Genomic DNA, 15,486 nt, shown 5'->3' with positions numbered 1-15,486 from the left:
CCCTCTCCGTTTTCAGAAAAGTCTTCGTTTACACGAACCCGTGTATATGCCGTCAAGAGCATGCCAAACCTGTAGGTGGCAGTGTAACGAGAAGCTCAAGCCCACGTTAGCCAATCAGAATCCCGAAAATATAGGTCGCACTTTTGACGCAGTGCAAGTTCTGTCGCATACTGTGACGTCGACTGCCTAAAACTCAGTTTTTCTCAGTTTACATGCAAACGTGAAAACGGAGTTTTCCAAAATCTCCACTCTGGCCGGAGTTTTTAGAAAGAATCGTTTTCAGAGGAGAATTCTCCGTTTGCGTGTAAACGAGGGGCACAACCGAAGGGAAATGTCTCCGTTTTTCAAAATAACCATGTACGTGTAAACGGGGCCTCAGTGTGCAAGGACCTTTAGGCTACATTTTAGACACAGTATTGCCTGTTTTTGCTATTTTGCAAACAAAAACAGTTCCAAACAAACTACAAGACACAGGACTGTTTTGAGACTATGAGCAACACATATCGGCGTTTCGTGAACGAATCGTTTGAATGTCCTTGCTACTTGCTACTAAGGGTCTCAAATATAGTGAATATAATGAAAAACATAATGAATTTCAAACCTGAACCAAACATATTTGTATTCAAAGATCAACAGTCTGTCATTAGTCTTTAGTCAGCCACAAAAAAAAAAAACATTAAAATTGGGTTGGGGTTCCAGTACACCAGCCATGTCAATGAAACTAATTCATGAAAATTAGCTTATCTAAATTTGCACTTACAGTATATTAGTAGAAATAAAAAAATTAACAAAAGATGCTACAGCCAATGAGCAGCCGGCGGCGGAGGCTAGCTGCAGGACGACTCAACCTCCACGGACAGTTTTTAATGTTTTATCAGACAATAACTACTCAAGATTTTGCTTTAGTATAATTTTCAGGAGAATTAGGGTCGGATTCGGGATACAGGACAACAGCTTAGATTTCGGGACGTCTGGTCACCCTAATCTCAAACCAAACTCTGAGGCCCTGTCCCAAATGGCACACTTCATACACACATTGGGTCTTGTGAACGCTCTGCAGAAGACTTCTTCCCGACATTCAAAGCAGCGTTACGTGACGAAAGTACGGACTCATAGGAAGACTGCAAGTGTTTAGGGTGCCATTTGGGACAGGGCCTGTGTGTCTTTCAAAGTTTTGAGAACCATAGACTTGGGCTGTCACTTTACATTCAAAAAGAAACACAAGTTTCGAAAACGAAAATAGGGAATCGATTTTAACGGCCTTCTCTCGGAGCGCGTCACGATACGCCCGCAGCGAACGCGCGTCACACAGCAACTGCAGGCTCTGCCAAACACACATAACAGCAAATTAGGCTATACTTCAGCATAATGTGTCTTTTTACAACAATGAGTCTCATGCATACAGATACAGATTCAGGCTACAGTCGCCTACGTAGGTGAAATTTGTTTGACATTTTTAATCGTAAACACAGCCATGTTGAATCCTCCAGTAATGTTTTTCATTGATGTTATGGCAGTCCACTCTGCTTATTGTTTTTCGAGAATGTTGCACTCCGGTTTGTCATTGTCCACGAAACTTCACGCCAATAAATCATCAGAAATATTGCTGACTTGTGCGTCTCAAGCGCCCTCTTTACGTTCGTCTTAAAGGAACACTCCACTTTTTTTGGAAATAGGCTCATTTCCCAACTCCCCTAGAGTTAAACAGTTTTACCGTTTTTAAATGCATTCAGCCGATCTCCGGGTCTGGCGGTAGCACTTTTAGCATAGCTTAGCATAGATAATTGAATCTGATTAGACCGTTAGCATCTCTATATTTCTATATTTTCTATATTTTTCCTATTTAAAACTTGACTCTTCTGTACTTACATCGTGTACTAAGGCCGACGGAAAATAAAAAGTTGTGATTTTCTAGGCCAATATGACTAGGAACTATTCTCTCGTTCCTGCGTAATAATGAAGGAACTGCCGGACCAGCAGCGCAATGATATTATGCAGAGCCTGAAAATAGTCCCCAGCTCGTTAACTTCCAACGTCACCGGCACTAAGTTTGTAATATCATTGCGCCTGTTGGTACGGCAGCAGTTCCTTGATTATTATGCAGGATTATTACAAAGTTCCTAGTCATTTTGGCAAGTTGGAAAATGAGCCTATTTCCAAAAAAAAAAGTGGAGTGTTCCTGACCTTTAATGCCTGTTAGTTGTCTGTGGATTGGCCTATACTTGGTGTTGAAAATGGAAACGTCTTTAGACATGGAAAATCGATTTTACAATTGATTCAATGAACACTTATGTCTCAAAATGTTCTCACAAAAGTGACAGCCCAACCATAGACCAGCTTCAGAGCAGCGCCATGACAGGTATGAAAGCGAGGCTGTGAGGGATAGACTTACCGAATGTTAATGGCATCCGCTGTAAAAAGCTGTATAAAGATCACTAATGTAATTTTCCACAGCTCATGGTGTCTGGGGTTATTTGTCTACTGAAATCTCTCTGAAAGATATTTTTGCTGTGTTGCAAAAACACAATGAATAACAGTACGAACCCACTGGAGAGATGTTTGTCTTTCCCTCACAGCCTCGCTTTCATTCCCGTTAAAAATGAAAGATGGCGCTGCTGTGAGTGTGACTAAGGTCGATGTCATTGCACAATTCATTGACTCGCTCTTCCTCAGAAAACTCAGCTTAATACTTTGTAAACACGACTTGTTTCCCAGTGGACTATTCAAAACCTGTTCATCCTGAATCCCCAAAACTGCATAAATCCAGAAATTTGACGATTTTTGGGATCGTGTTCAACAGCCCATCTGGAGTAATCAGGAACGGTTGTTCTTCTGACATCATCAGCCATGTGTTTGTGAATTTTCAATCCCTGAATTTTTGTGACTCATATCCATTGAGTCAGAAGTAGATAATCAAGTAAACAAAATAAACACTTGATATTCCAGTAATGATGAGAGACACACTACAGCAAATTGTTACACATGTCACAAACAGCTGAAATTATCACATTATGAGATTTTGACCTTCCAGCACTAATAGATCAGACGAGTGTGTGTGTGTGTGTGTGTGTGTGTGTGTGAGAGTGTGTGTGTGTGTGTGTGTGAGAGAGAGAGAGAGAGAGAGAGAGAGAGAGAGAGAGAGAGAGTGAGTGAGTGAGTGAGTGAGTGAGTGAGTGTGAGTGAGAGTCTGAGTGTGTGTGTGTGTGTGTGTGTGTGTGTGTGTGTGTGTGTGTGTGTGTGTGTGTGTGTGTGTGTGTGTGTGTGTGTGTGTGTGTGTGTGTGTGAGAATCACAGTCAATGGTTAGAAAAACATATCAGGTTACCCCAACAACCGAATCCCTGTACACAAGCCGAGAGATATAATTAGCAATGCTAACGGTCGAGCCAATCAAGACACAATAGTGGAACATGACAACACTTGCAGACACACACTCCACATGTCCCGAGTGACACACACATTCACAAGTCAAACATCTCTCAGTCTGATCATCTCCAGCAAATATGAAGTTTCCTGTGATTAATTGAACAGCAATAGTTGAGCCCTGATAACAAACAAACAAACAACAAATCACGCAGTCAGAATTATTTTGTTTGTAACTGACATGAACATTTCCCATTTTTCTGCATAATGACCCGCTCTTCTCTGCAGATGGTTACGCCTGACCATCACACCGCCGAGAACAATGCACAATAAACACACACAACGACCTCTGTGTGCGTCGCCTGCTGTGCAGCAACAAGACTGAGAGAATAACGTGAAGGAATGACCGAGACCGTGACGTCCTGATACAGAGCTATTGCACATCTTCCATGAAGAGGCAGAAATTAATTTTTTTATCCATCTATCTGACAGCGAGTTCCAACAATCATCACATGAACGCATTTGCTGTCAGCAGCACTTCAGAAAACAACAGCCAAAATTCATTATCATAAATTAAAGTAGTAATTTTCTTACATATTTGAGAAAACTCTACCTGAAGAAACTCAGGAATTAAATCAGTAATGCTCACTACAGATTTTGGCAATCCTATAATAATAAGATCATTACAAATCACACTGGATCTAATAAACTTGGGTACGGCATGTTTGTAGACTGTACGATGATGACACTTATTGAATCATATGACGCTAGTTAGCATAGAAGAATAAAACGTCATCAGTGCTAGTGGTAAACAAACTTTGGCGATTATGGTTTTTATGTGCACTGAAGAAAAAAATAAAAGAGGATGAAGTGAAACGTCATGACTAGAGAAGAGAGGCTGACTTGGCATGCCAATTTTGCAAATGGAGCTTGAGGAAAGTAGTTTTAAGTTTTAGCGCCATGTTGCGTTGATCAATTCACCATTTCATGTTGTAGTTTTATTGGCTAGTCAGTAGATTTAGGTCGTAGCAGCAAACATTGTGAGATGATCATGCTAAATTTTTGACACTGTCAGAAAAGAATCGCAGGCAATCTATGGTAGCAAGACCGTGACAACGACCGTCTTTGAGCCTCTCTCACTGTACGACGTAGGACCAGGGTTTAGTAGACACAACCACAGAAATCGGTCATCTTTCGTTAGCCCTCCTACGTACTTCCGCTCAATTTTAATTTTCCTTCAGTACTACGTCTGGGATTGTGGTGTATTCTTGGGTTTTATCCAGTCAATTTTTTACCGGTCCAATCAGCGAACAGAGGAAGTGTCTGAGAACGATGACGTTGTGCGCTAGTTTGAGTCGTCATACGTCACGACCAAACATTAGCGATTGGTTACGGCAGATCCAGAGTGGCTCTGGGCAGATCCAATAGTTTTAAACTTCAACAGAGTACCGCCCTCAAGGAAGTTAGCGCTTGTCAATGGAGAGTGGCCAGACTCTCTGTACAAATGAAATGTACGCGTACGAGAGTCTGGTAGAACCAGGCTAATCTTTCGTCTAGGACAGGCCAAAAATCGCAAAATGTGTACCAGGCAACAGACGTAAAGGACTAAAACTAAAATAAATCATATTTATTTTAAACAAAACAAATCGTACAGTTTGCATCCGGCTTTAGCCAACTTGACAGGTCATATAACACACGTTTTTTTTTTTTTTTTTTTTTTTTTTACAAACGTTCAATAACTGTGTGTGTGTGTGTGTGTGTGTGTGTGTGTGTGTGTGTGTGTGTGTGTGTGTGTGTGTGTGTGTGTGTGTGTGTGTGTGGTGCGTATACATTAGCGACGCATCGATATGAACATTTTGTCCGATACCTTTAATTCTTTATATTTGAAAACCGATAACCGCTATATTGGCCGATAAATCTAAATCCAAATTTTTATATAATTTTTGAGAGCCTGATTACAAAAACAATAGTAGGCTATCATCATTAAAAGGCATGTCCCAAGCATGACGTTCTCATTATAATTTAATGTAGCGTATATGACAGACCTGCGCTGTACATGTTGCAATGTATTTTCCTTTTTGAAGTGATTCCAATCATATTTCAAGCAATTTAAAACCATCAAGGTGAACAGTGCGCATCTGAAGTTTACAGCTTAAGGAAATAATTAATTATTTATCGGCTTTAATATATCGGCCAAATTTCTTATGGGGCGATAATGAAAACATTTAAAATTACTATAACACATCGGCCGATACCTACGGTGGCCAATCTATACTACTAGATACATAAATGACCTTGATATTTTAAATGGATGATGTATTAAGTTAACCATAAGTGTGTTGACAAAAAAATTTATGTAACATTTCTCCTTTTAAACCCTCCTGAATATCTATCCCTAAAGACTTCCACTGTGAATGCAGTACTGTACACAAACTGAAGGATGACTGGAAATTATTTTCAGCAGCTAAAACAAAAAAACGCCATGTTTGCTGTAAATGGGATCAAACGCTATAACAACTATGAGTGTATGCATCGCATGAGCAGAACAAAGCGTTTGTTTTGGGGCTGACAGCGACTGTCAAGGATAAAGATGAGAAACCTCCACCAGGCAGAGATGAGACGGACGGGACACCACCCGCTCTCCTCATCCTCATCCTCACAGATGGATCGATACGGCTCTCTTTTCTCTAATCTAATCTGATGATGAACAGGAGTTTCACGATTGTAACCCGATCATCTGAGATCAGCTGCATTACAATCAGACATACAGAAATAATTAAGCTCAGAAATAGACAGAGGCTACGTGCAGCAACAAAAGTTGTCAAAAATAGAAAGCAAATTTAAGCAAGAACAACCAATCACATTTTTTTTGCACTGACGCTGACAGACACTACATGGGTGAATCCCACAACACCTGTCAAAAAGATAATCTTGCCATATTTCACCATAAAATCAAAAGAAAGTAATAGGAAATTATATTTTACTGCTTAAAGAACATTACGTCTTTTTAAAACCTTTATTATTTTGATCAACGGCGTATCGTTTTCATGACAATTCAGCACATTAAACCCCACAATCTCTTTAATAAATCTAATTCTCATTAATGTAATGGGAGCAATTATGATATATTATTAAATTTTCAGATTATGGAAGTACTGATTTTGATTTATGCTGGTTAAAATAATTACAGCAGAGAGAAACTTATCAAACCGGAGTATTTTGAAAATTACAAACAAATAAATATAACAAAAATCTTAATGGTCCTAAAATAGGATTCAAATTGCTAAATAAAAATAGTTGTTTTTATTCTGGACATGTTCTTTCATCATCCACTTGTACAACAACAGTATACAATATATATATTATATATATACCATATTATATATATAACGTTATATATTGTATATGTATTTGATATTTTGAATATTGTTGTTGGACATTATATAAATCCCAATTACTATTATCATTTCTTGCCAAACATGTATGTTTCAACATTTGAATGTATAACACAATATTTCCAAGTTTTCATTAAGAGTAAATGAACATTAAATAACTTAGAAAAAAAAAAGAGCTACTGACAAAATGATAATAAACGTATTTATTTTACCTTCTCCACGTTTTCCACAGTGAAGTCTGCGGCTGTGTCCGGTTCCATCGCAGTGTTTACTATAACACACACCTCCTCTCGCTCTCTTCAACACAATCTATAATCGTATGTCTTATAAGAGGCCTGTTGATTAATATAATTATTATAATAACGCTGATAAATCTCAATGAGCTGAATTTGATTCGGCCCGGCGCGCGATCAGGCCGGTGCGCGCGAGCTCATGTCTCTCATTCTCATATTTCACTCATGATAAATCTCATTCATATCTCAGATGACCGATAAATATGACCATATGTCTATGTGCTCGCGGGTCTCTGTATGGTCCGGTCTCGGTGATCGGTGTGCGTGTGTCCTCCCTCTACCGTTCTCGTCGGTCTGAGTCTGACTGAACCGATGAATCGATGATTCGACACGCTCTGCACGTGCCCAATCCTTTGCCTTCATTAAAAACAAAAAACAACACTATTCTCAGTTTAGATATGTTTCATATTTATTCCATTGTTTATTTTTTGTATGTGTATTTAAATGTATGCTGCTTTCATATAACAATGGATCGTTTGACTTTGACATGACGTTCGTTTTTAATCAGGCTAAATTTGAATGGCTCTCTAAACGGTCCTTCGCCCTGCATTGTGGGCAATGTAGTTTTAAAGACTGATGCTCATATGCGGTGTCACAGCGACTCTTTGTGGCACTTTTTAAGTTTTCCATAGATTTCATTTTTTGTTAGTGTGCAATAGATGGCGCTCTCGTGCCAATTAAATATATTTACACCATATTTATTTGATTTTTTTTTTTTGCAATATTAACAAACAGAACAATTCTATGTAATTGATGTTTGCTTATAAATAAACAAAAATAGCTTTCATATTAGATAAAAAATTGCGTATTATTTACATTTATTGTTATTTGATCATTTATTTTGTATTGTATGAGAGCACACAGCATTGATAAAGGAAAAAGTTAAATAATTATTATTAATAATTTGTTACATCTATATAGCGTATCTTTATATAGAATATCTTGGGGTACAAAAAAAAGTTGTTATATGTTCATGGAAATGAGTTACAGGAACGCGTCTCGAGCATAGACTGTAAATATAAAAATAGATTAGAAAATAAAACACATGTTTCGAGACGCCTCGTGCGCGCGCTTCACGCGCTCCGCCCACCGCTCAGGCTGGAGCGCGCCGGATCACTTCAGGTCTGGATCTGCTGTGAATGAACTGTTCACTGTTCGGGACTCATCTGATCATCTGACTGGATTCTGTCACGCTGTTGGAAACTGAGAAAAACCCGTTGACATTTAAATTCATCTCTGTCCTCTTCCAGCGCCCATACAGAGGCGTTTAATTGTGACTTTTGTTTCTGTTTTTATGCCTGAAGAAGGAAAGAACGGAAGAAGGACTCGATAATTTTAGGTTAAAGTTAGTTTTCTTGAAGGATATGGGCAGATGTGGAAATGTTGCGTTTTGCGCGATGGTGCTCTTCTACAGTTATTTGATTACAGGTAATAAAAATAATACTATCTATCTATCTATCTATCTATCTATCTATCTATCTATCTATCTATCTATCTATCTATCTATCTATCTATCTATCTAACGTTATCTATCTATCTATCGTTATCTGTATGTAAACAATTATAGTAACGGCAATTGTGAAATGTATTCTGCTGCCACGCGTATCCTGTGTGCAGTCAAATGGTTACGTCTCAAAACCTAGCGAGCTGTCTATCTAGGCAGCCACCGTAGTTCATTTTGGATGCCCCAAAATGTTTTCTAGTTAGGGAGCTCACTATGTTTCGAGACATAGCCTTACATCTTGCGGTGAAGAGACTCATCATGTAACTCTAATTACAGCCTGACACTGGGTTCTGGACAGTAAGACTAACATGATGACTTCATATGAACGCAAACATAAATTGGAATATTTAAATATGCTTTAAATTGGAATATTTAATAAATATTCCAATGCTATGATTTTTTATATGACATTAGTTAAAGCTTTTGCTGTCTATTCATTCAGTTATGTGTTCAGAGTGTTAAAGATCACATGATCACCAGCTTTGTGAAAAGTCACTTAAATTTAATTGTAAATATTCCATTATCAAACATGTACACACACACACACACACACACACACACACACACACGTTTACTATCTAAATAGGGACATTTCATAGACATAATGGTTTCTATACTGTAAACTGTATATTCTCTCCTCTCACTCTAACCCGACCCCTAAAGCGGCCCATCACACAAAACCTTCTGCATTTTTACATAAAAATGTAAAAATACATTTTTACTTTATTTTTATACCAGATTTACAAATGAGGATGTCCCTAAAGAGTTTTTTTGGGAGATTTTGGTTACTTCTGTGTACAAATTTGTCCCCAAAATATAGTTAAGTACCTACTTAAGTACACACACACACACACACGTTTACTTAGCTATCTAAATAGGGACATTTCATAGACATAATGGTTTCTTTACTGCACAAACTGTATATTTTATCCCCTCACACTAACCCGACCCCTAAACCTACCCATCACACAAAACTTAAAACTTTAATTACTTTATTTTTATAGGCCTACCCACACAATCATGCTCATAAGGGCAGAAATGCTTAAAATATATATTTCTCTCTCCCAGCACTGGCACAGAGAGCATCATGGGAATGCTGTTAAACCACACATACTGTGTCTCTCAATCCCAGAATGCTTTCATTTATAGCCCGTGTTTGTAATTAAGGGTCATGCAGCGGTGTATTTCAGTCCGATTGTATTGCAGAAGGCCTGTTGATGTACACCCAGCTCTTCTCACAGAACGGCCTGTAGTCCTCCGAGGATGACTGAGTGAGAGTGAGATTGTTCAGGACGCGCCGCTGAACAATCGTGGTGTATTTTTAGAGCGTTTCTGTCGCTTGTTCTCTTTGCATTCTGACATCCTGTTCCTCTCACTTTCATCTTGGAACTATTGTAACTTTATTTTTAATTTTTTTTATTCCACATTTGCAGCTTTGACAAACTAGAAAAAAGAAAAATATTCTCTCTTTACTTTAAAATTCAATAACACCTTTCTTTTCTTTTTTGGCCTTCTCACATAAGCCACACTAGCTTACTTGGTAATGTTAAGCAACAGTGAAATATCTTTTAAGTCATTGTTTTAGGCTATACTGTTGTAATGAAGCCTTTGTAATATATTAATTACCAATTGTTACACAATATGTTTATTTATGTATATAGCACAGTTTAATACAACTCACGTTGCCCAAAGTGCTTCACAATCACACACACACACACACACACACACACACACACACACACACACACAAAAAGATAACAGAAATAAACATAGCCACATCACATAGACAATAACCCATTTAAGAAAATAATAATTTAATGTATTCAATTATTTAAATAATGTAATATATTAATGAATACTTCAGTGATTTAGAATAATGATAGATTTTAAATATCCATGATGAAAATGAAAAATGACCTTGTCGCAAACATCTGGTGTTAACAAGCTTCCATGCTATGGTGATAATTGCAATTGTGGCAAACACCACTAATAATATTATTCACCCAGTATGCCATCATCTGTTTCTCACTTGCTCTCCTCTTTCATGTTTCTCACATCTACTTGCTGGGTTTCTCACCTCTGAGATCTGCAAATCTCATCTGTACAGGAGGTTTTTGTTTGACATGTAACTGTGTCTAGAGCTCCTCATAACTGCGGGTGGTTTAAGATCACGGTTAAAATCCCTGATGCAAATATTAAAAAAAATTTGATGCATTGTATTGCTTAGTTTTGACACAGAAGTGACATTTAGTTTAATTTTTGAAGGAATGATCCAGGTTTAATTTGTGCAGCATTTGTGGCACAATGTGCATTACTACAGACTTTTCACACAAAAAAGCAACAAATTGTAGGTACAGTACTTGCAATGGGCGTACGTACATAAGGAAACACAGTAAACGTTAAAATACTGTAATTCAATCTAGATCACAAGACTGAAGCATCCAATATGTCTAAAGTTACAAGCGTGTAAACATAGACAATGATGAGCAGGAACTAGTGAAGAATGACTGGAAGATGACAATGATTTAAAGGACTCTACAGCTCAAATAACACAGTTTTGCATTCAAAAATAATATCAGTGCTTAAAAAAAAAACATGACTTGATTATTTACCAGATTTTACGAGTTATTTTGCGCTAATCGGACACATGTAGAGTTTACCTGTTATGTTCCTTTCGAATCCTTTGTGGAAAAAAAGTAAAGTTTGTTCTGTGTATTGCTGTACCATTCTCTGATATAATGCGAGTTGTGTTTATATCGCACACACAGGGCTTGAATTGAAGATGTGTGTCTTGAGACAAAAATAAACTGAGAGAGAGAGAGAGAGAGAGAGAGAGAGAGAGAGAGAGAGAGAGAGAGAGAGTAAATCTGAAAAGGCCATAGACAGTCTTTATGTAGCATTGTGATAAACCTGTTCTGTTTGATGCTGATCAGGCCATTTTCATGCTGTGGACTGGCGTATTTTTCCCAATAAAAGAACAAAATAAACTGCTGAATCATGCTCTGAATCACACTCCCAAAATATCCCCCGGAGTCGTCGTACAGGCTCATTCCCCTCGCGAGCGTTTGTGTGGTTCGTGACGTGGGGTGGCAGTCGATCAGAACAGGGGTGTTATTGAGGAGCTCAGCCAAAAGAAATCCTGTGAAGTGGCAGGGTGTGGTGGTGCACGAAACCCTTAAAAAAACCTCCCTCAGGATTCTGGGTAATGACCCGCAAACAGTGTGTGTGTGTGTGTGTGTGTGTCAGCGAGTGAGACTGAGATTAGGGATCCAATAATAGCTCAATGTTAAAGGAAGTCTCTTGAGTCAAATAATGATGCACAGATAATAGCCAGCAAGCATATACAACAAATAATGATCTTTTTATTTATGATTGATAAACAATATTTTAAATCTGTTCAAAACAATGCTCTGGCAACTACCCACAACATACTAGCATCATACCAGTGATCAAACATCATATAAAACTAGTTCAAAATACTGTCAATTCATGTTTCTAGTTAAATCAGCAGTGTTGTATTAGTTATTTATATACTATTATAATACACTGATTTTTTTGTTGTTGGTGTAGATACAACTCAAATTGTAATTTCATAATTAATGAAAAAGCAACTAACACATTAAACATGAAATTCAGAAAATTTCCTGAAAAAACATCTTCCAATAATCTCTGTTCTATTTTACAACTTTAAAAAATATGCTTACAGTGTATTTAGTAATATTTTTATTTTAAGTTTTAGTCATTTGCTTGTTTTTGTCGCTTTATTTTTTCTCTCCAATATTTCTATTTTAGCTTTTAATTTTGTTTTTAGATACTTTTAATAATTCAACATTTTATTTCAGATGCCAGTGTTGCTTAATTAAATGATTGAATTAATTATTAACACTTTTCATCAGACAGAAGAGGTTTAAATATTCCCTCTGATTTGGCGGAGACATTCTCTCATTTTTAATTCATGATAATACCCACTTTCGTTTAAATATGCTGATTACTTTGAATAATTTAAGTCACAGGCTGAAATTTCCCCTAGTTCTGTGTTCCTGATTCATACATCACCTGTGTCCTCGTTGTCCTCCTGTCTTCAGGTGATCACCGCTGCGTGTCGTCTGCGGGTTATGTGTCCTCATCATCACCTCGCACCTCTGTGACGATTAGAGACGGCGTTCCTGACGTCAGCATGAGCTCGTCCCCGCAGCCCGAGACTCCCAGCGGGAATGAGACACAGTCCTTGACTAACCAAAGCAGCAGCACTGAGCCCACGCCTCACACAGGCTCGACGGCAGGTACAACATTCATTCATCTGGGGGTTTTAATCAGAGATTAACATTGCCGTCGAAACCCCAATCTGATAGGCTTTAGCCGAGTTCCTAGACTGCAACAACAAGCGCTTGTGAGAGAGAACTAATCGCTGGATTTGAAACATATTCAGTCTCTAAAATAATCTGTGCACTGTAGGAAAAAACGGGAAAGGTGCTGGTAATTTTCTGCCAGGACATAATCCGTTTATGTTACAGACATTTGCTTTAACCCTAAAACACAACATATGTAATGTATAATTCAAAATGAGTGTAAAAAATCAATACGGAAAATTCCTTCATATTAACAGTGCCCTATTCTTATGGATATTTCCTAAAGTGTACTTAATCCTTTTATTCAGCAGTGTTGTTATTGTTAAAGTCACCCTGTTGTCAATTTTATCCCTTAAAACTCATCTTTGATCACCAAAATTACATATTTAAAAGTTTTTTCCTTGAAAAAAAATCTTCATGCCTTCAAATAGCTTGAATGTAACTACACCTTTGCTTCATTTAGTATACGCGGTCCAAATCATGAGTCATGAGTGGACACGCCCCCTACTGCTGATTGACTGTAGGCTTGTTCGACTTGAACCGGCGCTGCACAGGCCGATCGGTTTATGACATCAAAGTACCGCGAGAACGATTGAAAAGCATAGGAGCCGTCTCCTGCGTTCTCACAGTATTTTGATGTCATTCACCGATCGGTCTGTGCAGCGCCGGTTCAAGTCGAACAAGCCTTCACTCTCTCTCCTTCCCCATCATGAGTGGACCGCCCCCTACTGCTGATTGGCTCACTCTCCTCCCCCATCATGAGTGGACCGCCCCCTACTGCTGATTGGCTCACTCTACTCCCTCATCATGAGTGGACACGCACCCTACTGCTGATTAGCTCACTCTCTCTTCTCCCCATCATGAGTGGGCACGCCCCCTACTGCTGATTGGCTCACTCTCTCTTCTCCCCCATCATGAGTGGACACGCCCCCTACTGCTGATTAGCTCACTCTCTCTTCTCCCCATCATGAGTGGACACGCCCCCTACTGCTGATTGGCTCACTCTCCTCCTCCATCATGAGTGGACCGCCCCCTACTGCTGATTGGCTCACTCTCCTTCACCATCATGAGTGGACCGCCCCCTACTGCTGATTGGCTCACTCTCCTCCCCCATCATGAGTGGACCGCCCCCTACTGCTGATTGGCTCACTCTACTCCCTCATCATGAGTGGACACGCACCCTACTGCTGATTAGCTCACTCTCTCTTCTCCCCATCATGAGTGGGCACGCCCCCTACTGCTGATTGGCTCACTCTCTCTTCTCCCCCATCATGAGTGGACACGCCCCCTACTGCTGATTAGCTCACTCTCTCTTCTCCCCATCATGAGTGGACACGCCCCCTACTGCTGATTGGCTCACTCTCCTCCTCCATCATGAGTGGACCGCCCCCTACTGCTGATTGGCTCACTCTCCTTCACCATCATGAGTGGACCGCCCCCTACTGCTGATTGGCTCACTCTCCTCCCCCATCATGAGTGGACCGCCCCCTACTGCTGATTGGCTCACTCTACTCCCTCATCATGAGTGGACACGCACCCTACTGCTGATTAGCTCACTCTCTCTTCTCCCCATCATGAGTGGGCACGCCCCCTACTGCTGATTGGCTCACTCTCTCTTCTCCCCCATCATGAGTGGACACGCCCCCTACTGCTGATTAGCTCACTCTCTCTTCTCCCCATCATGAGTGGACACGCCCCCTACTGCTGATTGGCTCACTCTCCTCCTCCATCATGAGTGGACCGCCCCCTACTGCTGATTGGCTCACTCTCCTTCACCATCATGAGTGGACCGCCCCCTACTGCTGATTGGCTCACTCTACTCCCCCATCATGAGTGGACACGCCCCCTACTGCTGATTGGCTCACTCTTCTCCCCCATCATGAGTGGACACGCCACCTACTGCTGATTAGCTCACTCTCTCTTCTCCCCATCATGAGTGGGCACGCCCCCTACTGCTGATTGGCTCACTCTCTCTTCTCCCCCATCATGAGTGGACACGCCCCCTACTGCTGATTAGCTCACTCTCTCTTCTCCCCATCATGAGTGGACACGCCCCCTACTGCTGATTGGCTCACTCTCCTCCCCCATCATGAGTGGACACGCCACCTACTGCTGATTGGCTCACTATATCCTCCCCCATCATGGGTGTACACGCCCCCTACTGCTGATTGGCTCACTATATCCTCCCCCATCATGAGTGGACACGCTCCCTACTGCTGATTGGCTCACTATATCCTCCCCCATCATGGGTGTACACGCCCCCTTCTGCTGATTGGCTCACTCTCCTCCCCCATCATGAGTGGACACGCCCCCTACTGCTGATTGGCTCATTCTCTCTTCTCCCCCATCATGAGTGGACACGCCCCCTACTGCTGATTGGCTCACTCTCTCTTCTCCCCATCATGAGTGTACATGCCCCCTACTGCTGATTGGCTCACTCTCCTCCCCCATCGTGAGTGGGCACACCCCCTACTGTGCTGATTGGCTCACTCTCTCTTCTCCCCCATCATGAGTGGACACGCCCCCTACTGCTGATTGGCTCACTCTCTCTTCTCCCCCATCATGAGTGGACACGCCCCCTACT

The 15,486-nt window shown here is 40.3% G+C and overlaps 2 protein-coding genes across 2 annotated transcripts in view; one reads left to right on the top strand and one right to left on the bottom strand.

Moving 5' to 3' along the window:
• The window catches only part of ipo13b (importin 13b), a 47,483-nt gene extending 40,132 nt beyond the window's left edge, over positions 1–7,351 (bottom strand). The window contains exon 1 of the mRNA XM_079583761.1: positions 6,969–7,351. Coding sequence (XP_079439887.1) covers positions 6,969–7,016 — 48 coding nt within the window. The 5' untranslated portion in view covers positions 7,017–7,351. The remainder of the gene's footprint in view (positions 1–6,968) is intronic.
• Positions 7,352–8,115: 764 nt separating this feature from the next.
• LOC307012672 (uncharacterized protein) overlaps positions 8,116–15,486 on the top strand; it is a 19,610-nt gene continuing 12,239 nt past the window's right edge. Inside the window, exons 1-2 of the mRNA XM_079639585.1 lie at positions 8,116–8,477; positions 12,639–12,836. Of these exons, the coding sequence (XP_079495711.1) occupies positions 8,414–8,477; positions 12,639–12,836 (262 nt within the window). The 5' untranslated portion in view covers positions 8,116–8,413. The remainder of the gene's footprint in view (positions 8,478–12,638; positions 12,837–15,486) is intronic.

This window comes from Phoxinus phoxinus, assembly GCF_949152265.1.
Source record: "Phoxinus phoxinus genome assembly, chromosome: 16".
Classification (NCBI taxonomy): Eukaryota; Metazoa; Chordata; class Actinopteri; order Cypriniformes; family Leuciscidae; genus Phoxinus; species Phoxinus phoxinus.
Note: the sequence above shows the minus strand (reverse complement) of the source record. Positions and strands in the feature narration are given on the sequence as shown.